The 26,715-nt window shown below is 37.5% G+C and overlaps 5 protein-coding genes across 5 annotated transcripts; 3 read left to right on the forward strand and 2 right to left on the reverse strand.

Moving 5' to 3' along the window:
• Positions 1-1,150: 1,150 nt before the first annotated feature.
• LOC145913792 (organic cation transporter protein-like) lies at positions 1,151-6,392 on the reverse strand. The gene is made up of 15 exons (XM_083001548.1): positions 6,247-6,392; positions 5,434-5,550; positions 4,919-5,045; positions 4,764-4,867; positions 4,187-4,341; positions 3,705-3,829; positions 3,519-3,623; positions 3,141-3,227; positions 2,978-3,078; positions 2,676-2,758; positions 2,468-2,617; positions 2,197-2,305; positions 2,015-2,133; positions 1,367-1,508; positions 1,151-1,238 (listed from the first exon to the last, which is right to left on the reverse strand). The coding sequence occupies exons 1-15, from the start codon at positions 6,390-6,392 to the stop codon at positions 1,151-1,153; spliced, it is 1,758 nt and encodes a 585-aa protein (XP_082857674.1).
• Positions 6,393-8,422: 2,030 nt separating this feature from the next.
• LOC145913793 (organic cation transporter protein-like) lies at positions 8,423-14,712 on the reverse strand. Its single transcript, XM_083001549.1, has 14 exons — positions 14,588-14,712; positions 14,298-14,414; positions 14,102-14,228; positions 13,928-14,031; positions 13,545-13,699; positions 12,797-12,921; positions 11,913-12,017; positions 11,761-11,855; positions 11,348-11,430; positions 10,750-10,905; positions 10,286-10,394; positions 9,419-9,537; positions 9,144-9,276; positions 8,423-8,519 (listed from the first exon to the last, which is right to left on the reverse strand). The coding sequence occupies exons 1-14, from the start codon at positions 14,710-14,712 to the stop codon at positions 8,423-8,425; spliced, it is 1,650 nt and encodes a 549-aa protein (XP_082857675.1).
• An 817-nt stretch (positions 14,713-15,529) lies between these two features.
• LOC145913083 (inorganic pyrophosphatase-like) lies at positions 15,530-20,000 on the forward strand. The gene is made up of 10 exons (XM_083000616.1): positions 15,530-15,550; positions 15,977-16,118; positions 16,523-16,584; positions 16,692-16,865; positions 17,206-17,319; positions 17,404-17,503; positions 18,193-18,403; positions 18,600-18,669; positions 18,915-18,957; positions 19,437-20,000. Exons 1-10 carry the CDS (start codon positions 15,545-15,547, stop codon positions 19,466-19,468), a joined length of 954 nt encoding a protein of 317 aa, XP_082856742.1. The 5' UTR covers positions 15,530-15,544; the 3' UTR covers positions 19,469-20,000.
• An 878-nt stretch (positions 20,001-20,878) lies between these two features.
• On the forward strand, positions 20,879-23,270 carry LOC145914142 (uncharacterized). The gene is made up of 4 exons (XM_083001921.1): positions 20,879-21,187; positions 21,501-21,667; positions 22,027-22,155; positions 22,582-23,270. The coding sequence occupies exons 1-4, from the start codon at positions 20,891-20,893 to the stop codon at positions 22,793-22,795; spliced, it is 807 nt and encodes a 268-aa protein (XP_082858047.1). The 5' UTR covers positions 20,879-20,890; the 3' UTR covers positions 22,796-23,270.
• Positions 23,271-24,409: 1,139 nt separating this feature from the next.
• LOC145913634 (carbohydrate sulfotransferase 9-like) lies at positions 24,410-26,597 on the forward strand. The gene is made up of 4 exons (XM_083001357.1): positions 24,410-24,556; positions 25,152-25,301; positions 25,587-25,775; positions 26,100-26,597. Exons 1-4 carry the CDS (start codon positions 24,410-24,412, stop codon positions 26,595-26,597), a joined length of 984 nt encoding a protein of 327 aa, XP_082857483.1.
• The last annotated feature ends 118 nt before the right edge of the window (positions 26,598-26,715 follow it).

The following is a 26,715-nucleotide window of genomic DNA, read 5'->3' on the forward strand; positions in this document are numbered from 1 at the left end:
GCGAAATTATCGCCCCAATACTACACAATACTACCTGCTCTTGAAAATAGAATTGCGAACTGTCGACTACTATTAGCTTCCGTCAAACATTTGGCGGTCTGCAGGTCCTTTCTTATGCACACAGCCATTCTTGTGGTTTCAGCTAAGTAAATGCATAGATCACTTACATTTGTGAGATGCTGTGCGGCGCCAGTACTATACCCCATTTTACACAGCGGTCCAACAAGAATCGGCGAAAACCTCGTCTGTATGCTATTATTGCACACTGACGCCCGCCTCAGCAACCTTTTTTAGCTCGGAATTGTCAGTAGAACAACTTGCACTTAGTAATCAGCCGCGGTTACTGTGGTATGCTGCAAGTAAGAGAACCGGTTGTTAACAGTCCTATGCGCAGGTGTATGCTTTACTTTGAGTACTGTATTCCCGCGGTTACTGTGGTATGCTGCAAGGAAAAGAACCGGTTGCTAAAATATTTCAATCCCACCACTACTTTCACTCGATATTTACGTAACTTTTAAAACGTGTGCGGATCAGCAACCCCGCGTAATTGCAAACTAAGGTATATTTAGCGTCATTAAAAAGACTCAGCAACACAAGCAACAAATTGACGTCTGGAATGCTGTCATAGTTCCATCACACAGTAGTTGTTCTAAATACTATTTATTTTCACTGCTAAATCTAAATGAATATGTACACAGCACAATCGCAACCTTTCTCATGCAAAAACAAGTTAAAATTTTACCAAAATCTGTAAATGGGAGCCAAAAAATAGAAATAGTTTTTAAATGTTAAATAAATGTAATTGACGTATAATCCGGTGCAATTCTGGGGTCAAATAACAAAAAAATCTACACCAAAACACACAGTTTGATGTTTACGTATTTGTTGCACTGCTACATCTCATTGCTTCTTTGTAAATACTACAGTGATAACGGTTATGTCTGCCAGACATATATAATAATTCGCACAGGACTCTGCTGGCAAACATTTAAATACTTATAAAGGTTTTTGAAAGACAACCGAAACGTCAAATAGAACTAACTGCTTTTTCCAGATGAGTTCTGTGTGAATTAATTACAGTGCAAAAAATGCTGTTATGCAATAAAAGCTTCGTTTTGATGAATGCATTTGCTTACAACGAAACGTCTGCTTAAAACGCGACACCAACGGATGTCTCATCGTATTCGTATGCCTTGTTGTCCTGAGCTTCATCAGCCATTTTCAGGTCATCTTCATCCCTGCAATCCCATTTGCGTGTCAGCAAAAAAAAACACGTTGGAAAATGCGTGCATTTAACTATGTAAGGCCCCAAGTGTGGGATCGGTTGGACATTTGTATCTCTTAAAAAAGATTACGTCATTCTTACGTCATTTTTCGGTCGTCGCCAATCTTGTTCAAATCCACGACTTTTCCGGTTTTGTAAAATATTTCGGCCTGTTCAATCGTCTCCATCATTGGTTTCCCGTTCGTTTCTTGAAATGTCAGGGAAAGTCCCCCAGCAATTAAAGCTAGAAACAATATTTAGGTTTAATTCTTCGTTAAGTGTGCTGTGGTCCGACTCAGACATGGGCAAAATCCACCTATAAGGGTCAAATCTGTGCCGTTGAGTCTTTCAATTTAGCCCACCAGGAGTTTGTATGAATTAGTGTCAAATTATTATGTAATAATAGTGTACGTTTTTTTCTTTTTCCGTTGCAAAATATTATGAATAAATAAGTTTATAAACTGTACTGTAAGCACTCCACTTCATAAATGCATAGATTATTGGCCGCCTGTATTATCATAATTTTTGGCCAGTAAGTAAAAATGTTTGCTCGCACCTCGTCTTACGAGCGTTTATAGGAAATCACTGGAGCATTGCTTGTAAAAGTTCATTGTATACAAAAAGTATAGTCCGAGTTTGTAAACAATTATATTAATTTTCACTAAACGAATATATGCATTTGAAGTTTAACAATCGTTTTGAGTGCTAGGATTTTACAGCAAGCATTTTCATATTGTACATAGCTCCTACCCATAGTGCCGAATATTGAGTTCGGCAGCCAGGATATTGAATTTTGAATAGATATTATGTAAGGTGCACTGATTCCTCCGATCCTTGCTGCGATTGATCCGGTTCCAACTCCGTTACTCCTGAACGAGATATAACTTTGCATTTCAAACAGTGCCGACAATTTGATTGGTCGAACTCGTCACCTGACCACCGTTGGGTAGAGTTCGGACGTGAAGTTGTAAATTATCGCAAAAGCTCCGGAAATTCCGAATTTGGCAATGAACGCAAATACGACACCTAGTGTCACCAGCGCTGAGAAAAGGTAACTCTCGGTTAATTTTCAAAACCAATTCCAAAAAGCATTCGCACAAATTGCTGTTTTTTTTCTTAGGTTTTTAATTTGTGCGTGATTCTAATTTAAATATCTTTGAAATAACAACAAGGAAATAACCGCTCGTCGTCAATCGTACTTACATTGATTATCTCCTGCATATTCGTTGACTATCACACTTGTAAGGAGGCCCAGACCAGCTATAAAGAACAAAGCTGACAAAAGTATTCGCCGTCCGATTCTGTCCATGAGCAGAATGCAGCAAATGTAAGAAGCAATCTCAAACACGCCGTCTAGCGGGAAAAAAAGTCTGTAAATTTTTAAAAGTTTTGAAAAAAAATAGAGTTATACTTAGTGTATTATTGACAAAGATATCTCCAGCCAAGGATCCCGCGTTTAATGAAATTCCATAGTAGACCAAACTGTTAACGAACCTACAAAAGAAATACATGAAATTAAAGTCAAAATAGGTATTGCGAGTACAAATTGATTATACTTGCATCCCTTAAGCATAAATAAATCTTAACCATTCAATAGAACTTTATATCATAGCCATGCTGATAATTGCTGGAATTGCTAAGACGAAGAATGAAGACTATTTCACTATTTTTCGTTAAAAATAAACAAAAAAATTGTTGAACTAAAGTTCCTACCAACTAAACATGACGTTCAGGGTATTCAACCTAATCCTCGGGGTTCGAAACAGATCCAAAATCGAGTAGTTTGCGGCAGGTTCTCTCTGAACAGCTTTCTCCTGAAGTATGATGACGTTTGTTGGAGCGTAGCCACAGTTTGTGGTCAGATTATTATTCATACCAATTTCTCTTCTCCAGCTTTTTTCGCCTCTTCCAGGTCTTCCTCACTTAAATGTTTTCCGTTTACCCTCGCCATCAGCTTTGTTACCTATTATTCAACGACATAACCAATGAAGGAAACAGGGACGGATCCTGGAGGGGCAAACGGTGCAATTGCTCCCTTAGAACATGTTATAATACCAAAAACATGCAAAATAAGATGTCTAAAATTGTTTTTTTGTTCATCACTGGCTTGCTTTATCTGGCGCACGCACCACAATCCCCTGGTATAAAGCGATCTAAATCGCAATTAATGCTTCACAATGATTTTTGAAAAGTCCCCTAAGAAGAAGCAATACAACTTGTAGAGGAAGCAATACAAATGATGTTTTTGTCTTACTCTTATTCCCTCCTTGTCTTTTTCCATTGCGAAAAGCCACCTAGGCGATTCAGGAAGGATGATGACAAAGATGAGCAACGGGGCGCTGAATATCGACACCACGAGCTGAAAAAAACATATTGAAGGTGTAATGCCTGGTAATGTCCAATTGCTGCCATCTCGGTGAGTTTACGTGTTGGATCTTACCATTAACTCATGCCAGTCCCTCCAGTTGTACGCTAACCCACCAAGAAGCATGAATCCAAAGGAGAAGAAAATTTGGTAGATCATCCCAAATGCAGTTCGCCACTTTGGTCCTATTACTTCCATTACTATAAAAGCAAGATTAAGATAAACGTCATTAAGACAACTGTTTAGAATCAGCCTAGTTTGCTTGGTGGTATAAACACAGATCTGTCCTATCTTGTTAGGAATGATTTGTGAGTAATTTTGGATTACTAGAAGTTTTATATTTTGTTGCTTTATATTTTGTCAAAGGCCTTTTAACTGGTAACATCCATGTTGGGTTATTAAACAGGTTATGATATGTGTAGGACTCTAGAGCCAATATTATACTAAAGTGGAATATTTTTGTGTTTGTAGTGTTAACTGGAACTCAAATTAGTGACCGAATTATTTGTCCTTAATAAGTTGTTTAACCAACCGCTGTTTACCACTAGGAAACTTACTGTATACGAAAGTTCCTATAGTGCCTCCGTAATTGAACCCAGCAACTAGGACTCTGAACACCATGTACATTTCCACTGACACACTAAACGTGCCGGCGAACATGCAAGCAGTTGCGAGACCAATGGATGCGATCATAGTTGGTTTTCGACCGAATCTAAAAGATTTCATCAGCGTTCACTAAACACGTCTCCATGGTTTTCATACAACCAATGGATGAGACCAGCACATATTTTTTTAAATCGTTGGGGCACTGGACAACCTATCCAATCCCAACCCCATCATTTATAAAAAAATTTGAAGACCTTCTTTTGGTGGTGACTCATGAAAAAAAACTAAATCGCCGAAAGTATTGAAAGTATTATTGTCAGTGAATGTCCTGTCCAATTACCCCCCATTGTGAAACCCTGATAGAGTCGCTTAAAAACGTACAACATCAGAGAAGATTTTCAGCATGTTACGCTTTTCAGAGATACGCTGACTGTTATACAACTTATCAAATAAAACAGTGACGTATTGTATTTCAAGCGGTTACGTAGACATATCCACAACATGAACCTTTACTGAAGTGCAAATTACCTGTCAGCTACATTTCCAAACAGAACTGATCCCACCATCATTCCAACATAATACATTGAAGTTGAAAGTGGTAACAGGTAACTTCGGTCGCACACAAGGTTGAACTGTTACAAAGTGTCATTTTAATAGCAATAGTTTTGTTGCAAACGTTTTACCTCTGTAATAACAGTTTCTGTGAAAAGACTACGGTCGTACCAATATCCCTGGTCGCATTGGATGGAATCAACTGATTGGTCGACGCACGACAACGTCCCATCGCATGCTCCGTAATCGTAGTCGTATCTGTAAATGTATTGACACAAGCCTTTATTTAGTGCCTGGTGTAGATTCCTTTTAGGTATTATCAGTGCAGCTTGGTGTGACTCTTGTGGACGATCTAGCCGGCCACTTGTTTTCCTATTGGTTGCATCCAGTTTGGTGACTAACTGCTGATGACAGTCACCACAGAGAGGAGGTCTTTGCCTGCGCTGATGAGACATGATAGGTCAGAACAGTGGCCATCTGTTTGCATTAAGCATTTGTAAAGAAATATTATGTTTATTCACATATAAACCACACCTTTATACACACGTTTTTGGGTGTAGTGGCCGAATGAAAACTTTAAAACGTAGCATTGGTTTAGGCAACTAATGGTAATTTATAATGACAAACTTAAAATATGAATATTTACTTCTTGCAAGTATCATAGTCTTCATACGATGGTTCATAAGGTGTTGTGTAGTTGAGAATGTCAGATTCAGTCAAGTTGGGGTAAGCCGTTGAGTTGTCCAATGGCGGAACATTACACCTGTAATGTTTAACGTAGACTTATTTGCAGGGTTAACAGAAACCGAAAATTCTTGCTGGAAGGAATGAATTACAGAAAAAAATAGGCCATTGTGTTTTTGTGTACTATTTGGGACACAACAACCAGAACGTCGCAACGGCAAGAAATCTTTTATCGAAACGGCGTTCCCTGACTGTTCCGGTTCACTGAGCACTTATAAAATTGCATCCCTCCCATTTCCAACTGCGAATTTTGCCTGAAAAGGTTAACGCCGCCTACTGAGGCCGTAAACTTCTTCGCTTTGTTGTTCATTCAGCGATGTGTGTTTAATCTCAACGTTCAAGTCTGCAGCAGAGACTCGAAACGCTGCCGAAACGTTATCTACATTTGCCTATTTATACAATGTATCAACCCAACAAATAGTAAATGTTACGGATCGTCCTAACCCACAGATATTTTACCAACAGACAATAAGTTTCATTCCAGGGTTTATGAAAATTAAATACTATAAGAAAACCTTTCATAAGTTTTCGAAAGGCATTTTTGGCCATTTTGTGTGTTGCAGACCGGATTCCTATTTTGGGCGCTTGTGACATATAAAACATATTTATTTGATTACCTTGTTGTGGTCATGTATACTACTAAATACGTTTAATCTACTAATGTTTTGTTTATGTGCTTGTCATGATTATAGCAATAGTTTTACCAAGTACAAACCTGTAATCTGGTTGGTAAGCGATGAACACGGTCAGCAAAGCGTGGTAGCCTCCTACCATGTTACTGTAACCGAGCAAAGCCAAAACTATGAACTGACTTAGCCCCACTTCCCCAATCTTCCCAAGTAGCAAGTCGAAACTAATCATCTTGAATTAACCTTGCAACTGTTCCGCGACCAAATTCGTTTGACACGCATGTAATCGCCTTTATGTTGAAATGGCGCGGCCGCCAGAACAAATATTTGGGGACTGCTTTTAAAGATTATGCTTGCGTGTCAAAGTTTGCATAAGGCTGTCGTTTGCACTGAGTGGAAAATTTAGTGAATCCTCACAGTTTTTTCAGTCCTTGTACCGTCGACTCAATAAATATTGTTTGCTGATGAAACACACAAAGTAAGTCCAAGGCGCTGAAAGCCTTGAAGCAATTTAAAAAAACATGTTTTCGTCCATTTTTTTCGCTATACTGGCTTAAATGTTACTGACAATTTATTTGTTACTGTAAATATTCGTTCCATTTTAAATTTTTGTTGGAAATTTTACAAAAATTTAATGACTTTTCAAGGACATTCTAGAATCATTTAGGAGTTGCAACCGGAAAAAATCCTTTAGCGCTGTTTGCATTGGTAATGCACACAAAACGGCATTGGCTGAAATCGGCTGCGTCATACAGCAAATGCCATCATTATATCGTCCATCACTGGGTTCCGAAATAGATGTAAATTTTCATACTCTTGGGTTGCGAAATATGTTACAGCGCTCTGGTTACTCACAAACTTCTCAAACGTTTGATGTTTTAAATATGGACCAAAATGCCGATTCCCAGGAATCACCGCCGAAGTCCACGCAGACCAATAAATAACTCATTTTCAAATAGGCTTTGTGTTTAGCGGGCTTCTGGCCTAATCGCCAACCAAATGACAGCACACGATTGATGATGTTTTAAAGAAGCTTGTAAACCATGTATTGAAGGGTGAACTTTGGACGCCGGTGTGCGGTTCGATGGTGACGCCAAAGAGTGTTTGCAGTTTGTAGGAAATATGTCAATGTTGTTTGCCCAGCGTGGTTAATTGGACCGGTGGGCTCTTTGAGCGATTGTTGGAATAACTGACATTGCATTCATAATTATCCCATCTAAAAGAAACTGAAGCTCATTGTAATTGATGCTTATTTATGACTGTGATTGGTAATATGTAAAAATGACTTTTAGAAATTTATTATTGGCATGAAATAGGTAGCTATGTGTGCATTTGTAGTCTCTTCGATAAAAAAATTCCAAAATCGCCGAGTAGTCATTCAGTCAGTCAGTTTATTTCCGCTAATTGAAATACAATAAATTAATGTACATATTTTGTGTACAGCGGGTGATGCTGACTATGGGACACAAAATCCTTTATCAACCGCCAGCACCACTGATTTCTGAGAAGCAGCTAGATATTACATTAGTGTTTCAGAAAGAAAAAAAAAACACAATGATTGCAAAAATGAGGTACAGAAAAAAACACAACAAAGCGAAATAATTGCAAAAAAATGAGTATTCACCTTTGCCCGCCGGGTGACGTATTCCAATGTTTAAGTTTTTTTGTTATATTTTGTCCTGGTTCGTTTCGAATCCCTGGAGTTTTTAGATATCTATGCACCTGATGTGCTGGTGATAAGTTTGCTTTGTAATAAAACGAAAACACAACTGGGAGTTGCATGGCATAAGAGACAAACAATTGCGACCCATGCAGTGCAAATTCCTGCCATTGTCAAACAAAGGGACTCCTGCGCCGACAGAACTAATGTTTGAGAACCGCGAAGAACGAGCGGTGAGGTTTCCAATCAACTCTTTTATTGTCAATACTGAAAACGGCACCAGCAAATATTTGTAAACTGCGACTATGATGCGTATATCGTTAGTTAACTGAATATGCCATTTTGAATCTTACTTTCATTGCAAAAGAAACAATTTATCACAAAAATTAAAAAAAGACATCAAGACGCAAGACACGCAAAATGACGCAGCCGCTGTAAAACCGACGTAATTATTTTTGCAATTAGGCACTTTTGATTTGTGTTCGTTGGTGAAGCAACATATGCAGACTAAGCAAGAGACTGACGTCACAAAAAATTACGTAACTGATTAAAGATAACGTGACAATATGTTTTTTTTTCTAGCTTTAAAGGTATTTTTAAAGTTAAAATCCTGTTTGTTGGGGTTGCCTGCAGGTTTCCTCGTGCGATTCAAACCCGTGGTTTGTCAAGTTTGCGTCGCTCTCCTTGCTGCTAAACTCCCTGCAACAAATTACGATTTAAGAATTTTACTTAGGTCGAACGATAGCGTTTTGTAACATTTTTGGATTGAATCTACAAAATCCTGTTGACTGAAAGTAACTCACAAGTACCCTTTACAAAAAGTTATTTTTATTACATTTAAGTTGAGAGTTTGACCAGTCTACCTGTTTTTTATTCTAGGCTTATAAGGCTTATGCTGACCAGGGGTCTGCAGCCTACGCAGTAAAGTCAGTTGACCCAAAGCCTCTTTATAAATTGCAAAACTATACGATTGACCGGGTGCTGTTATGTCATAGCGCGAAATAAGAAAATAATCTAAATGAAATGCATCTGGTTCTCAAGGATTACTAGTATATTGTAACCAGTAAAGAGAACGATATTGAAACAAACAAACAATAATGAACGATATTGAAACAAACAAACAATAATGAACGATATTGAAACAAACAAACAATAATGAACGATATTGGCTGCGGAGTTTGGCTCTTGCCAGCGGTTTGGAAAAGGTTACCAACCTCCATTAAGCATAAGATAAGCAAAGTTGAGCCTGTCTGCAGCTTACACACTCCATTAGGCACTTTATTTAGATTTTATTAGTATATTTTTTTACAACAAACCACGTACGTTTGGTTAGCGTCCATTTTCTTGACTTCTATTTCACCGGTTCTGTAAAACGTCTCTGCCTGTTCCATTGTCTCTATCATCGGCTTGTTGTAAGTCTCAGGGATGAAGAGAGTGACAATGGCGGCAATGAACGCTGTGAGGAAACGAGACTCTGCTGTCATAATTGACTTTATAAAGAAAAAAATCGAATTAACACAAGAAAACCAGCACGCGGAGTGCTAAGGTTATGCTAGGATGTTCATTCTGTAATTAATATGAGCGATAAGCGTGATTACCTCCGACGGCAAAGATCAAGTTGGGAAGCCAGTCCACGAAATCTTGTAGATAGATCAGATAAGGAGCCGCTATTCCACCAACCCTTGCAAAAACCGAGCCTATGGCAAGACCATTCCCCCTGTGCAAAGACGATATCATACAGTATCAAATACAAAGTTTCATGTGGTCGCAAATATGCACCACTTTTGTAATTTACTCAGAGAATCATTTGGCAACGCAGGTACTTGCTTATATATCTGACCGGCGGCACCAATGGTTTATTGTTGACACGGGGCCCGGCGGCACCAATGGTTTATCATTTGCTTAGCCATAGTGTTTCCACCTTGTTTTCTCCGAAGGATGCACCAAGTTTGGTGCCCAACGGATGGCGGTGACTGAATAGTCGCCAAATATTGAAAGTCTTTGCTTGGCCGTTTGGTTGGCAAAGTGCACTGATGAGACCATATAGGTCGAAACAATGGCCATCTGTATGCAGCTTACTGAAAACGCAAGTGCTGTTTGTTTATGGTAGGGTTGGAGGCCAACGACAGCGTATCTTGACCACATACACGTGCTGTAACTCATGGTATACGTAATGGTCCAAATCACATAAACCAATAAGTTTCAACCAGTTTGGCGTACCTACTTTTTCACTGCAACCCCACAAGGTCCCAGGTGTCATTATTGACCCCATGCATTTAGAACCTTATAAACGCTCTTGTAATGAGCATATAACTCTAATATGTTTGTATTTATGTTGCATATACCTCATATAAACTTTTAAGCCTTATTAGCAGCAAGAATTTTTCGACAAGTTCAATTTTTATTGGATTTTTGGGGTCTTATAGTATATTTAGATTATTAAAACACACACGTATATCACGTACCTCGTCACGGTTGGGTAAACTTCACACGTGATGTAGTAAATCGCGGCAAACGATCCAGAGATTGCGAATTTTGACGTGAACGCCATAATCGTGCCGAACAAACGAACAGCTGTGTATAAAGCACAACCGAATCTTGTTCCAGAATACTATTGTTCCTGTTTTAGATTTTAATACCATCCACCAGCCTGGATTGTGTTATTTGTTGTATTTTGTGACTCGCCTATTGGACTTGATAATTAGAAAGAAAAAAATCACGGTCACTAAATGTTGATAGTAAAAAAGGAAAAAGTTAGTGAAGCAATCTCTTAACATATCAATAGTAATTCGTGTCTCCTGTTTCTATAAATTCCATGCAAACCAAGTATTCGTTCATTCGGTACAAATTGCTGTTTTCAGAATCGTATGTTAAACTCACGAATATTGAATAAGGTCAATTGTAATCACGACGCAGTCACACTACTCACATTCGTTATCTCCCCCGAATTCGTTGCAAATGATGCTTGCAACCAGGCTAGCACATGCCAAGAAAAGCATTGAACTCTCTGTTAGTCTTCTGCCGAAAAACTTGGTTTGCATTTGGAAGTAGATGAGAATATGAGCCGCTATATCCAGCACTCCGTCTTAAAAGAAAATATTTCGTTCCTTTACTTTGCTTTAAAACTTTTCCAGACGTGAAATTGGCGTTTGAATCATTCATTATTAAGATCAGGGTTTCTTAACTCGTTTTAGTCAGAGGCTAATTTCTTTAACCATTGGGGACCGCCACCGATGAAAATTTATCCTTTTTTTGGTGGTGACCCTTCTTAAAAATAAACTTCATGACTAAACGTAACACTAATTCGGAAAATCCTGTGGACCACAAGCTATGGCGCTGTGGGCCCTTTGAGGTCCATAGACCCCCGGTTCAGAAACCTTGATAAAGATAAAATTTTAATTTTACTCAAACGATTCTTAACCATAAAATACATTTAATTTTGAGTCTTCGCAACAAGTGGTGGCGTTTTCATACATATAACGCTTGTTGAAAGTGAGTTGTTTGTTATGTTTAATTATTCCACCTACTCAGCGTGTTGTTAATAAATATATCCCCATCCAGGGAGCCAGCATTCAAAGAGATTCCGTAATATATCGCACTGTTGAAAAACCTAAAACAGACAAGGATTTAACAACCACTGTGAAAGCCAACAAAAAAATTAACTAATCAAGCAATAGTAACTTTTAATGTGAGAGAACGAATCCGAGGTTTTCTGTAGAGATCTAGAATACTGTAAGCCCTTTCATTCTGGGTACAAAATTTGATAAGTTATGTCATTGTAGCCGTTTTGTTATGGAAATTTTCGTATGGTGGTGGAAAGTACCTTGCACTTCAGTGCTCAATTGCCTTCCAATTTACCATTTTCATGTTCCAGTTTTTAATACAGATATATACATTATTATATAGTTAAAAGTTTAAGCTGAAGAAATAAAGCAAACACTTGCACACCTCTTTCTTTTCCTCAAAGACTTCACACTTTTCAAAATCAATTTCTTCCATTTTCCTTCCATTGATTCTTGCCATTAATTTCACAACCTAATCAATGCAACGTATTCAAGTGACGGAGGGTTGCCAACATAGAAACAGTATTACCCTTTTGCCTTCTTTGTCCTTGTTTTTGGCCAAAAGCCATCTCGGTGATTCCGGGGTAATCACAATGGGTATTATGAATGGAATGCAGGTCAACGTAAGGACCAGCTGAAACCGACAAAGTGTCAAACAGAAACAAAAACTATCCGTAAGATTGTGTTTTAAAGTCACAAGGCCAGTTCAGTTTATTTGGCTGAATGGTTTCACTGCAAGCAAAGGTTAAAACGTTCTATTTGGATACCTTCTGGCGCAATCAAAACCTGCGTTTTCTCTGCCATATAGCGAGGTTTCATGAAACATGGTGCTTACACAGTGGTAAGGATTGCTATGTGTCTGACTTACGTTAATTGTTCCAGAAGGTCGGCTCTTTAAAAGCCATATTATAAATGGAAACAACAACAAAACTTGTATAATTGTGGGCGATTTCGTTTTATTGAATTTTACTTTGATCAGTGCGGTTGGGTGACCACAAAGCATCATATGCAGCCTATCGCAACCCGTATATACTGTCGGTGGCAGGTTATTTATAACCTAGCTTTTATTACATACTAAAAGAGACACAAAGTCGAGAGCAAAGAGTGAAAGAGGGAACACACATTGTTAAAATACACTGGCGTTCAAGGTTAAACAGGGCAGGCAAGGTTGATGCGGCTCCCCGGAGGGTGTTTGGTTGTCATCCCTCGATGTTTGGGGTGCTCTTTTTTACATGGATGTCGTATAGTGCATATTACAAAGTGCGAAGCAAAATGCATTTTGAAAACTGCTCAGACCCATTTTATTCCAACAAAACTTTATCGTGATGACGTTTATCAAGTGGTAATGTATGCACAGCCACAACGGTGCAACTGGATTCTGTGTTGGAAGCAACTACGAGAATTTCTACTTACGTAAAGAGTATGCCAGTTCCTATAGATGGCAGCGATACCTCCCAGGATCATGTAACCGTAGGTAAAGAAAAGTCCGTACGCGATTCCGAATATCGTTCTCCACTGCGGACCCACCGACTCCACAGCTACAAACATACAAGATGTTAAATTAAATATATAAGCAAAAGAACCATATTAACCAGCGGATCGACGTTGACCGAATACCACAATTTAAAAATGGCGATTGGCGCTCAGCATATACCAAGAAGAAAACCTGATCGGGATTCGTGGCCAGGATATCCTGGGTTCAAATCCCAGTGTGGTCAAAAAAAGAAGAAAATTTCTGTGTCTGCTAGTTTGAAAGCTAGGCCAGTGCTAGGGCCACCAGCTGCACTGATGTGATCTTGTAGGTCGAAATAGTGTACATTACTGTCTATAGCTCTCAATCATCAAGATTTACAGAGATTTGCTTTTTGTGGCTTTTAATAATTAACATAACTCTTTCGCGTGTATGTCAATTGATTATCTACTCGTAGGTAGTTGTAAACATCGTGTACTGCTGGTGGTCGGACTTAACACTCTTTGTATAACTACCCACAAAGCCCTAACCATAAAAAGACACCCGGTTCATTGCGACAAAATGAGTAATCCTGTACATCAGCAGTTCACCGCCTGTAACAAAGACTGAACAAAGCCAGGATAAGGTATTTACGATGGAAAATCGTTTTTAACGCTTCATGCATTCAAACCCATTTTATCCCCACCTTACCGTACACGAAGCCAGCAATAGTTGATGCATATCCAAATAAAGCTGTCAAGGTTCGAAAGATGATGAACATTTCAACGTTGACGCTGTACGTCACACCAAACATGCAGGCGATAGCTATGACGTATGTGACGAGCGCAGTCGGTTTTCGCCCGAATCTTCAAACAACATATTTTTGTTTAGTCGACGGCAACTCATGCTCTTCAATAAATCACAAAGTACCTGATGACGGAATGACATTTTCGAAATGATAACATTATTAAAAGTGTACATATCTTCAAAAGTGGTTAATACCAGTTAGGTAAGAAAAAATATTTCATTTAACGTTTTCTATAGGTATTTTATTTAAAGATTGGCGGTTCGACGAGCAACATAACCCACTGTACCTGTCAGACATGTCACCAAACACCAGGGAACCCAGTAACATTCCAGCGTAATACATCGACGAGGCCAAGGGATTAAGATAGCTTCGCCTGCAGACCAAGTCGAACTAACAAAAATATCAGTGTGTTAACTATCAAATTAAAGGTAAAATGTGTAATAATATATTGATAATACACCTCCGTAACAGTTGTTATGGAAAATAGACTTCGGTCGTATAAATAACCCTGGTCGCATGGGATTGCCGCGGCCGATTTATCGACACAATCATAAGTTCCGTCGCATGATTCCAGGTCGTATCCATATCTTCACAAACATACACACCAAAATAAACTCATGTGGAGATATTATTCACTGTTTCAGATTGCCACCTACCGTTGGCACGTGTTGTATTCCTGGGTGTTGTCGTTTACTGGCGTGGTAAGATTTAATATGTCAGTCTCGGTCAGTTGCGGATAAACGGAGTGGTTGTCTATTGGAGGGACGTTGCATCTACATAAACATTTAAATATGATTATTGTGCACCTCTTGCAGTTGATTTAGCTCAAATCATCTCCTTTACATTGCCCAGGGTTACTCAAGACTGATAATAACCACTACCAACAACCTTTTCAAGCTACAAATTAAACTGCCTCGCTTAGTTCACTATAAGCGAAGGATCTTACCGATAATCAGGTGTGTATCCAACAAACACTGCAGCCAGTGAATTATAGCCAGACAATATTTGATTGTAACCAATTAACACGATAAGCAGCACCTGTGCCAATCCGTGGTCGCCTACTTTTTGCATTACTAGCTGATAGCTTATCATACTGGTTGCCTAAACAATGTGAAAAAAAACTCACTTCTTTCAGGACGAAACACCAATAAAAGTTAATACCTTACTTTAACCGAAAAAACTTGGTAAGGCTTAATATACAAAAAGTGATTAATGGGAACATTGTTAAAGATACGATGCGCGATCGACAGTCTAGCAATCTTCAATTCGATATTTTTCTTCATACACTTTACTTACATTTTAACGAAATATTTCTTCTTTTACACATTGTGATTAAATTAGCAGAATAACTTCTACAATTACAAACATATTTTAACACAGCCCTATGATGTCGTAACAGCCTGGACACGACCCTTGCAGCGAACGAAGGCTGCTATAAGCTGTGCAAAGCATGTATTGTATGCGAATGTTTGTTGCATTAAAGGGTGTTTGCTCATTGGGACAATTTAACGTAATTAATGAGCAGACCATGTTTGCTTATCCCAATTCTGCGCTGATAGCATGTTTAGCACAGCAATAGCTGATTTTGTATTAAAATTTTAACATTCGAAAATTTGCCTATGGTTATAAGTTGTTGGTTCCATCTAGCTTTACCCTCTTCTATCTGTTATTTACATAAGGTTGTGAACTTGGAAACTGAGACCAAATTGCGAAAAGTTGTTTATATTTACTCCTTCCTAATTGTCCACGCAATGCACGATATGGTATTACTCACCATTACCGTCTACAGCACATGCATTATTTTCTTGTTATACTTCCGTTGCAGTGTGAAGCCTGTTGTACATTGGAGGAACCTATCAACAACATTTGAAATTAAAAACAACACCAGTTACAACACAGATCAATGGAGGTATGTTGTTTTAACGTTTTGAGGAATTTTCGTATTTTGTGATGAAAAGCGAAGTGGCATTGTACCGCGTCTTGGTTAGGTGCGCCCAGTGCCGCAGTTAGTCAATGATATAATGTGAGTATTGTTGATTGAAAGAAAAACTGTGCATTTATATACCAGGTTAAACGACTGGCAGTTTTTACATGGCTGTTTGTACTGAACTTAGATCAGTGCATGAAGTAAGTGAAGTGTTCAAAATGTTTTAATTCAGTCAATGAATATAAAAACGCGCTAATGCATATTACACGTTAACTTAACTTGTAAGATCAAAAGTTAATTTCCTGTCGAGATACAGACCTAGGAAAAATAGAAATGTTACGTCACAAAAACACATCCCGGCCTTTACGCATGAGTAGTCAATACAGCGGCATGTCTTTTTGTACAAAGGTTGCCACGTCTTTGACTGCACTTCGTCGTTTAACTCATTTAAGACAGGTGGTTTTGTGTAAGTCAACATTTCCATATACAATGGCATATCAGCTAGAAGAAAGGGGGAAACCCAACACCTTGGACTACAGGATATTCTACAGTATGTGTCTGTGATTTTTTTTAGCAAATTCCGATAGGCTATTTATCGTACAGTTTTGGCACTACTACATGTAATCCACTGACAAGCTTTAGTGCTATTTGAATACAAAAAAAAATACTTTTTGTACTTTCAACAACAAAATTATGTCAAAGTTAAGAAAGATTGGAAAAAACTGTCAAAAATTGTTTAATAACCTTTTGTCCTCACAATTACCATTTGCCGAAAAAAAATCCTTTGTACAAATTATAAACTTTCAATTCTGGTAGTGGAGTAAGTGATCTTCTGTACTTTGGTATATACACAACAAAAATTTGTGTTTTTAATTTTAAAACTTTTGCAAAAGTAGGTTTCACCCTTTACCCCTAATAAGTAAATGAACTGAATGTAATTTATCACTATTGCAGAAAAGGATGGAACATACATTTCTCCATTTCATGATATTCCATTGCTTGCTAATCAGGAAAAGGTATTTTTTCCTAGTTAATATATAACCCAAATTTTACTTTGTCTCAAATTTGATATTATTTATAGTAAAACTTTAAAATTAATTTTTTTTGTGTTTACTTTTTTTAGAAAATTTACAACATGGTTGTTGAAGTTCCACGATGGACAAATGAGAAAATGGAAATTGCAACCAAAGAGGCTTTGAATCCGATAAAGCAGGATGTGAAAAAAGGACAACTTCGTTATGTTGCCAACACTTACCCATACAAAGGTTACATCTGGAACTATGGTGCTATTCCCCAGGCATGATATTTTGACATTGCTTATTGGCGTAGATTTTAAAACTTTTGATCTAGTTTTATGCAATTATTCTACCATTACATTGGTTGACTGTTTGTCAAATTCCACCATTCATAAATTTAAAAGGTTGCAAAAAGCTTGGAGTTGAGTAATTTGAACAAGAAAGCCAAAGCTAATGTGCTAGACATAGAGCAGACATTTCGAACAACATGTTCTTCATCAGTGCTAACTTGAATTAATGAATTTAAATTTATTATATATACATATATATATGTGAATAGTTTTTTTTTTGCAGTAAGTAAAAAATATGTTGCAAAATACTTTGATTATTTTGCTGTTTTAGACTTGGGAGAATCCGAATCACACTGACCCTGACACGAAGCAAAATGGTGACAACGACCCAATTGATGTTTGTGAAATTGGTTCCAGAGTATGCAATCGTGGAGACGTAATTCAGGTGAATATGGGATATTTTTCTTCTTTATTTACAATTAGAATACCATCACATGGATGCGACCATTAAAATTGTTATTATTAATAGGTAAAGGTCCTGGGTGTTTTGGCAATGATTGATGAAGGTGAAACTGACTGGAAAATCATGGCTATTGATGTTAATGACCCTGACGCAGATAAACTTAATGGTAAGTGCCACTTCTGTCAACAAAGCTGGATTATTGTTGTGCCACATCTACAATTGAACTCCACATAAAACAAGCATATTGTAATATTTCTTCAAAACTTTGCTCAGCACAACAAACCCCCTTTTACTATGATTTTTAAAGTTTGAAAAATGAAATTTGGACTGGCATTGAAAGCAGTTAGTACCGTAGGGATAGTTCTAGTGTTTGTAAAGTAGCTGGAAATGATTAACCAGGTTTTTATGTACCTCTTGGGTGTGACATGGTTGTGGGTACAGCAGAACTTAACGTCATAAAACAATTACTGAAGATACAAAGAAGTTTCGGTACACGAAGAATGTGTGATGGTAATTCACCTTCCAGGCCTGAAATATCAGATACGTGTAAATACAAAGAAGTTTCGGTGCACGAAACAATGGTCAAAGGATACAATTCAGTTTCCAAACATGAAATAGCAGACACAACTACAGAGAATTGTTTTACAACAAAAGAAGCTTGAAATCTATACTTTTACTACAATGTGTGTGTGAACTGTGAAGATACAATGGCATTTTAGAACATAAGTCTTTGTTTGCGGTACAATGGCATTTTGTTGGAGCTAAATTTATAAAATCATACAAACAAAAGCAAACCAAACAACTGTGCACTGATTAAATGTGTTTTTATTTTCAACACTTTTTGCCACTTTTTAGATATTGGAGATGTGGAAAAAATAAAGCCAGGCTATCTTGACGATACAAGAAATTGGTTCAGAGTGTACAAAGTGGCTGACGGAAAACCCTTCAATTCGTTTGCCTTCGATGGAGCATTCAAAGATCGTGCGTTTGCCGAGAAAACAATCACAGCTACCAACAAGTTCTGGAAGCAAATGATTAACGACCAAGTAGAAACAGAGCTTAACAAGTATGCTTTGGGCAATGGTCTGCCTTTTACTTTGGTCTATATTAGATTGACAAATGACAAAATGTAGCGGTCTCTTGCTTATTCTGGCCTGAAAATTTTTTATTTTTGTCTATTGTCAATCTTGTGTAAAAATAAGTCCTTTTTCTACCCTTTGACATGAGACCTTGAAATGTTATCTTTTTAAATCTCTTTTCAGAATGAACACACAATGTGATGGTACGCCAAGCCAAGTGAGAAATGCATTTGCACAAGAAGTTGTGGCAAAGGTATATAGCGTTTTCCAATAATTTATCAATAATAAATTTACTTCTGAACACTATTGGCCAGAGTTCTGTTGATTGTAGGAAAACTTGTTTTTTTTACATATTTTCAAATATTCACAAATAAAAATAGTTGCCATGTTAAAGCTCTGCAATGGCATATCCCTACATGCACAGGAAATGCTTTTTTCAAGCATATTGTGGAATCTATTTTCGCTTATGTGAACAACTGCATGTTTTCTGTTATTCAGGAACCACCACTTGCTGAAGCAGTTCCTGTCACTGATCAAAAAGGTTGGTCCATATTTTTTTACACGAACTTTAGTCACACCAGATTGTAACACACTCTCACCATATTGTGTGACGAGCTATGCATATTTTATCACAGAAACGATTTTATTTTATGCATGATAGTTAACCTACCAATATTGCAATCCTGCGGCAGAGTGTGATTGTCTGTGAGGAAATCACAATCATATGGGTGTCTGACTCGATAACCTTATCGGTGTTCATGCCTTTTTAATGTTTTGTTATCATAGTTATCACATTTAGTCTTCTGCACTAAATAAACATTTAAGTAATAAATTATGGACAATAGGAAATTGTTTGTTTATGATAGTTGGAAACGTTTGTTTAGCATTCATAGCATGCGAGCAACTTTGCATATTTAGTAACAAAAATAATATGTACTATAATATAATAAGCACTTACACAGAATAGTTAATACATCAATAATACTTTGTGTGTCTCAACATTTTAACACTTTTTTTCAGCATTCCGGTGGTTCTACCTGCCAGAGAAATAGAACCTTTTTTCCACTTCTTGCACTGGACATCAGCAATCCGCTTTTCCTGCAATTGTAAAAAGTTTACTAGATCTGTATATGTATCTGTCTGGCCAATAGTGAAAAACTGCATCATGCGGAAGTTCCAAAATCCCTAGTTTTTTTCAATGAAACCAATCTTTGCAGTAAACGTTTTCTTTACCTGGTTTTCCACAAAAAAATTTTTTCCACTGTTTCAGTGTGTATTTTTTCCCTGCATCAAATTTATGGAAGTATTGTCAGCAGTGTATAGTATGAATTGCTTACATAATCCGTTGAACCGTTTTTTTCCATGCGGATAGTGTAAAACGTATGTGAAATACCAGTTTCGTGAGCTTTGTTATTATATGCGAGGTGTTTTAATTCGCTTGCAAATTCATGTAAAACATCGGTGGTACCTATTGTTTTAAGTACGTTCGTTTGCAAATCGGAATCAAGTTTGAAAGGTACAGCCCGTAGTTGCCACTCTCTCAAATCCTGAATAAACTAGTTTTAAATACATGTTCAAATTGTTTTGATTGGGGAATGCATGTAAGTGAAAAGTAAAATGGCAAAAAACAGACAGCAGCCATCCATGTGATTACCGCGACGTCTGCCGATTGCTCTGGAAGGTGATAGCATTCGATTCGTCGTGTTGTCTCCGCAGCAATTGTATTATTGTGGTTTAGAAACTAACTAATTAGTTTAGATGTTTGGTGACCGTAACATCCAACGAAAACCTTTATTTCTTAGAGTATGTGTTGCTTGGTCCAGAAAATCTGTAAATCTATACCACGGTTACGTACGCGATTGGAGCTGTGAATGACAACAATTTCGAATCGCACAGCTGATATCACATCCCTGGGTACGTAAAAGCGATCGTAGAACTGTTTATAAGTCGTTACTGTTACGTCAAAAATTCTCTGGCATGTCCAGGATTTTGGTGTTCAATTCTGCTTCCAAAAGAAACGGACAAAAAGTGCCTAAATGTCAGGGATTTTGAATATTGTACCCTATAAAAAAGGTCATCGGCGACACGCCCTGAAAAATTTTAGTCTTGAAAATTGGTCAAAGTATCTAAGACGGATTGGTCAGCGATTGTTCCCTTTTAGATATGGTAACGTCAGTGCAAATACATCTTCTGCCCCCATTGTTTAAAATTAAATAAAACTACTCAACCACAACTAACTTCGTTCCGCTTGATTGGCAAGCGCTAAATATGAATGGCTCGTAAGTAAATATCCAAAGGAAAGAATGGAAAATACTGCTTGAAAGCTTGTCGTCATTTTGTGGTGCATTAAACGGTTGTAAACATAAGTCAGTGTATGTTTATGTAGTATATTTCAACATGTGTTAATAACATAATATTTAAGTCAGCTTACAGCATATCGTTTTGTATTTAGCGAAAGAAACAACAAGAAAAACATGTCTAGCATAGCTGTTGGTCTAAAACGACCGTATGGGGTGATCCAAGATGGTGAACTACAAAACAAACCTGTGTATTCACCAATACCAAAAAAGTACCTGCAAAAAGGTCCCATAAAAACCTTTGGAATGGTGCTGCGATCGAGGATTCCATTCAAGCAATTAAATGGCACAAACAATGTTAAGGCTATTGCTCAAAAGTCCACCAAAGAAAGTGTCTTGAACAAAGGTTCAACTAAGAATGGAAAAAGTGCGATTAAAAGGAAAGTGAAACAAGCAACCAAGAGTGTCATGGAGGTACGATATTATGGTCCTCAATATTTCATGAAAAAGCTTATATCTACCAGATTGGACAAAATGTCATATAAATCCTCCGCACACTTTTGCGAAAATTTACCGATAATGCGCGCAATATTAATGAGCTAATGCATTAACATACGAAAATACGTTGATTTTCCGCCAATAACGATCGCCGAAACGAAATTGTTCGCGCAAGAAACAAACTTTCCAATCTGGCTTTATCAACCAGATTGAAATGGTTGTAGTTAGTGTGGTAGATTTTTTTGACTAGTGATTTTTTAAAGCCTAGATTCTAAATTTTGCCTTTCAGACATTCCCAAAGAGAAAAAAACTTGAGACACAATTCAACAAAAACAACACAAAAGTTTGTACACCAAGAACAAGCTACAGGAACAGGTTGGCAAATTCCCTGATTACACCAAACAATCCGTTTGCTGACTCTCCACCACAACGCAGAAGATCAAAAAGACTCTCCAGGTGCATATATATATATATGTTTATATCAGGAAAATGTTTTCTTTTTGTTGGTTTGTTTTGTTAGTATTTGTCCTGTAACCTAATAGGTTTTAACAAAGCTTCTTCAGATATATTTGTCAATCTATTTTGTCTCCTTTTCATATGTCCATATCCCACAGTTTATACCTTAGCATCCCAAATAGTTTCAATCACTAAACCCCTCTAAAAATATAAACTGTTTCTTTTCCTTAATTTTAAGCAATGTACCTAGTTTACTCAGTTAGGAATATTTCGCAAAAAACCTAGGGATCTGCAAACTACATTTAAACTGAAGCACATTATATTGTTGCATCATCTGCTATAACAGTGTTGTTTTGTAGAATTCACTCACAAGATGACTTCAGCAGTCATTTAGAGCATCTTTCAACTGGTCTTAAAATGTTGAGAACAAACAGTCAGAATTTACAAACTGCTGTTGAAAAGTTGGATAAATCACCAATTCCCTTCAGGTAACTTCAAACAAAAATCAAAAAAAGTGTGTTTCTACTAACTTCATTCATTCGTAACAGCAGAATCTTAAGGCCAGATATTAACACAAACTTGATACAACATACTTTTATTAAATAATTTGTACTACGTTCATAAAAACAAACTATAACAGAAAGTGAAAGCTGCAGCTCTCCAGTATTATGGGTTTTTTTTGTACATAGAGAGTGAAAGGTTGTACACATATAAAAATGTTCTTATGTGACCCTAATTTTCATAACATCTGGTGGGAATGTCGTATTTGGTAGTGGTAGTTGGCCTATGCCTGATATAAATGGTGTCATATGCCAAATAAAGTTTTATGTAACTTTTAAGAAACCAGTTTACTTTTCTATTCTCCCTTCATCAAAGTATACAAAATGCCAAGGTGCAAATGCTTTTTGTTGCAGTGCAAAAATATCTCCCAAGCAACAAGGGGACTCAAAATACAAACAACTTGACACTGATGTCAAACCATTCCAGCGTAATATATTGCGTAAAACCATGTCACGAATCAGTGTAAAAAGTCAAAATTTGTCTTCGAAATTTGCAAAATCTGCTTCTTCCGTCCAGGCTTGGAAAAATGGTTACGGTGAGATGGCTTCTTCACCAATACGTGGCTAAAAATGCAACTTTTTGTGGATGCTGCATTGTCACAGTGTTTGTAACATACGGTGCTTGATTGATTTGTAAACATCATTGTAAAGTTAGGGTTTTCTGTTTCTGTACGTTTCATTGTTAATCATCAAGTTATATGTTATTGTGGTGCATGAATTTTTTGTGAAGTAGGTACCGTCATGGAGGCTGGAAGATATGTTTTTAGCTTTACATTTATGCCTTTGCTTCGATCACTGCTAATGGGGAATGGAATTCATTTAAAACCAATCTGTACGACGCTGTAGCAATTGAAATGCAACATGTCAACGTGTTTTACCTACGTAGCAATCTGCCAGTGTTTTTTAAAATCCGTCACGGTACTAGTTTTTCCATGGTATCCGTACTTTTTGTGTTTAGGTTTGAAGCCAGTCAAGAACAAGTGATTTTGTTTTTATTGCCAATGCGTTCTATTCTTGTATATGCCAAACATGCACTGCCGTACCTTTCTGCTGCTTTTTCTATTTTCCTGTACTGATAATAATGTAAATACACGCTTATCCTCGCCACGCAGTTTTTTTTGCTGAACCATATTCAACGTTTCTCTGAAAAAAAATCAGTAGGTGGTGTATGTTTAAAAATTGGCCCAACCAAAATATTGACAGCGAATCAATTTAAAGCTGTTTAACTCAAATTCAACGTATGCTTGGAATCGCGCAATGCCGTTGGGATTTATGTACGAAAATGGGGTTACAGCAAGCATACAGTCTAGCGAAATTTACAGCAAACAGTGCTTGTGATGTTTTACTATAAATATGTAAATGTATGGCGTCACTAAATATTCGTATTTCGTCGTATGCTGGCTGTAGGTATTCGAATTTCCCCAAATCTAGTATGTGTTGGCACAAGTTAGCACAACATGGCGCTGTGGTAAAAACCGGAAGCCTTGTTTCCTTGCAACGATTCATTTTGCAGCAAGGCCAATAATGGCTTTTGGTTTCATTTCAACTTTTCTAAATCTGTGCGATGCTTTAGTATCCATCAAAAAACTAATGTAGCCTAATTAAAACACATCAAAAACCGCAAACGAAATCCTTGCAAAAACCTGAAAACAGTGATATCAACACAGTTTTTTTCCGGTTATGCCAACCGATGACGTCACGGGTTGATTGAAGCCATGCGATTAAAACGAAGATGCAAATTTACTCGTGTCCGGTTGAAACGGGACACGGAATTTCACGTCATCCTTGTGAGACGACTTTGCTTGTCGCATACAACGTCTAATTTGGCTGCGTGAATCGTTTTTTAAGCTTATTGTGCTAAAGGCTATTTTTACTTGACCACTTCAGTGTGTTGATGTACTGTGAGCCAGTGGCATTTTTTCTCTAGATTGAGTGAAGATACTGTACACAACTCTGTATCATACTTTTCTATGCTCAGAGAACATATTGTTAGGGACTGTATGTAGCACATTTAAAACTTTTTGTACATAAAAGTCGTTGTTTACTTGTAAGAGGAAAAGACATTCGAGTACATCAGTTCATTTCACCACAGTAGCAACAATCAAGACTGAATTTAGAGAGACTGCAGCATGTACAAACTCCAGTAACTTATCAAGAAGACTGCATCGGTTAATAGTTGACAATGAAAGTGCAGCGGAATGCGGTTCATATATTTGTTGTTGGATTCTGTTCTGGAGCTCTTCTGCTCACCATATCGTCCCTCACCTTTAAGAAAGAGAAGGGTATTGAGCACATAAGACCGGAAAACCACGCACCATTGCTTTCTGAAGTAAGTAAGTTTGTATTATGAACATTTAAGCTTTAAACTCCAGATGTTTACAAAAGTTTTGCATTTGATTGCAATCTTTTCGCAGAAAATCAGTATTTGATGTTTGTCTCACAAACTTTTATTCCTGAGGTTCAGCATCATTAAATGAACAAAAACAAGTCGTTTTACGGGCGATTTTTGCATTTTACCAGATCCATTGACTGATAAGGACTGTAACCTATTGAAATAAATCATTTTTAAGCAAGTGAATATGTTCCTAACATAAGCAACATCCTCAAAATGAAATAATATGTGGCAGTCACGACGTACCTGTATCTATATTGTCCTCGTTTGGCACTTTTTGAGAAGACAGACTTTTATATGAAAAGTTAACGACAATTCAGTTGTAGACATAAGAATGCACATTTCATAATCTGTATCTATATGTTGCCTAATTTTGTTTAATATGGTCAGGATTCCTTTAATATGGACAGGATTTGCGAACTGACACGAATAATTTAAGCAACAGCAAGTTAATAATATGTAATAGTTCGCAATTTATCAATTCCTTTTATATCAATATGTGACGTTACTTACCTTTCTTTATTATGGACAGGTTTTGACCGACGAATTCACAAATCTGGTCGAATCTTTACAGCGGGAGAGATATAACACCATTTTAAACGCATGTAAGAAGTGGGACAGAAGCTTCAGCGGAAGAATGAAGAAACCCAACATGAACGCTCTCTACTCTGACAAGTACAAGGTTTGGATACTCAACACATAATTGGTTGATAAAATACCACTACCAACCAGTCTTGGAACGCAAAATATAACTCTTGTGAGCCCGGCGTTCCGATACGAATTCTACGCCTGGAAAACCTAAATTTAGAAAATTTAATGACTTATTTTAGAGATCTTACCCAGTTTCGAAAACATGATGGTTAATTTTTCTGTGCAAATTCATTCGTTCTGGTAAGATTTTTTGTATATTTAACACTGCCAGCCACCCATACCAGATCATACCAATGTAGGCTATTTCCTTCAACAGTTCGCCGTGTGTGATATTCCGAAATGTGCTTCGTCAAGTTGGTTCCGAGCTGTTCGCGCGAACAACTTTGTAAAGAATGACGTCACCCACAGTGAGATCATAGAAGATTTACGCAACAACACTCGGTATGGTTCGAAATTTCTTCGCGGCGGGAAAGCGGTTGCTTTATGGAACCAACACACTTACCGGGTAAAACCTGTTCGCTAAAATTTATAAAAGACAGATGTTCTACCTAAAGGTATTCAGCATGTGACTAAGTAGAATTGACAATGGCTGCAAAGTCATCGAAACGAGGATTTATTTTCGTCCGGCCGGCTGGCCAACCAAACCACGGGTATGGTTACAAGCTGCACTGATGAGACAAGCAAGGCCGAAAATACTGTGCACTCTTTGCAGCTCTGTTAATGTGATTTGCTCTTAAAGGATTTTCTATTACAGTGTTTGTCAATTGCAATTTGTTATGGTTGATGTGGCTAATATTTTTCTTGATGATTTTTAATTGCTGTATTTCAGATTATAACAGTGCGAAATCCATTCCACCGCCTCGTATCTGCATACGACGATAAACTGGTTCGAAGCCCAGAAACTATTTACCGCAAGATGTCGCTGCACATCAAGAGCAAATTTAGACACCTGCGCCAGAACGCAGTGGAGCGAAACACAACAAACGGCCCAGCAACTTTTGAGGATTTCGTCCATTATCTACTCACATCCAAAATAAAAGACTCCAGCTGGCGATCATTTAACGTCACGTGCGAACCTTGCGCGGTTACGTACGATTACGTCATGAAGTTTGAGACTTTGAAGGAGGACGCCAAATACCTTCGCTCTCATTTAAATCTCGCGCTTTCCGAAAAAAACGATTTCTTTCCTGCGCACCAATTTTACACCAACGATGACGTTGTGAAGCAACATTTTAACAAATTGCCGAAGTCTTTGGCGTTGGAACTTTTCAAACATTACAAACTTGATTTTAATCTTTTCGGTTACCCAAGACCGGACTGGCTGTAGCAAATGTATTGATTTGTGTGATGCATTCCTTACTTTCAATTGTATCTTACTTCTCAGTGCTTGGCCAGTTGCTGTTGCTTTAATCAAACACCCACAGAATCAATAAAACATAAAAATT

The sequence above is a fragment of the Ascidia mentula genome, chromosome 9, assembly GCF_947561715.1.
Source record: "Ascidia mentula chromosome 9, kaAscMent1.1, whole genome shotgun sequence".
Lineage (NCBI taxonomy): Eukaryota > Metazoa > Chordata > Ascidiacea > Phlebobranchia > Ascidiidae > Ascidia > Ascidia mentula.

Bases quoted from the DNA above. Each gene is read 5' to 3' on its own strand.
- LOC145913634 (XM_083001357.1), top strand. From the start codon at position 24,410: ATGAAAGTGCAGCGGAATGCGGTTCATATATTTGTTGTTGGATTCTGT. The intron at 25,302-25,586 runs GTTTGGATACTC...TTCCTTCAACAG, and splicing joins TCTACTCTGACAAGTACAAG to TTCGCCGTGTGTGATATTCC. The intron at 25,776-26,099 runs GTAAAACCTGTT...GCTGTATTTCAG, and splicing joins GGAACCAACACACTTACCGG to ATTATAACAGTGCGAAATCC.
- LOC145914142 (XM_083001921.1), top strand. From the start codon at position 20,891: ATGTCTAGCATAGCTGTTGGTCTAAAACGACCGTATGGGGTGATCCAA. The intron at 21,188-21,500 runs GTACGATATTAT...TTTGCCTTTCAG, and splicing joins CAACCAAGAGTGTCATGGAG to ACATTCCCAAAGAGAAAAAA. The intron at 21,668-22,026 runs GTGCATATATAT...GTTGTTTTGTAG, and splicing joins AGATCAAAAAGACTCTCCAG to AATTCACTCACAAGATGACT.
- LOC145913793 (XM_083001549.1), bottom strand. From the start codon at position 14,712: ATGCAAAAAGTAGGCGACCACGGATTGGCACAGGTGCTGCTTATCGTG. The intron at 14,032-14,101 runs GTGTATTATCAA...TATTTTTGTTAG, and splicing joins CCATAACAACTGTTACGGAG to TTCGACTTGGTCTGCAGGCG. The intron at 10,395-10,749 runs GTGAGTAGTGTG...CTTTATACACAG, and splicing joins ATTCGGGGGAGATAACGAAT to CTGTTCGTTTGTTCGGCACG.
- LOC145913792 (XM_083001548.1), bottom strand. From the start codon at position 6,392: ATGATTAGTTTCGACTTGCTACTTGGGAAGATTGGGGAAGTGGGGCTA. The intron at 2,134-2,196 runs GTGACGAGTTCG...TATCTCGTTCAG, and splicing joins CTCTACCCAACGGTGGTCAG to GAGTAACGGAGTTGGAACCG. The intron at 1,239-1,366 runs GTAAGAATGACG...ATGGGATTGCAG, and splicing joins GGCGACGACCGAAAAATGAC to GGATGAAGATGACCTGAAAA.
- LOC145913083 (XM_083000616.1), top strand. The intron at 16,866-17,205 runs GCATGATATTTT...TTGCTGTTTTAG, and splicing joins ACTATGGTGCTATTCCCCAG to ACTTGGGAGAATCCGAATCA. The intron at 18,958-19,436 runs GTTGGTCCATAT...ACTTTTTTTCAG, and splicing joins TCCTGTCACTGATCAAAAAG to CATTCCGGTGGTTCTACCTG.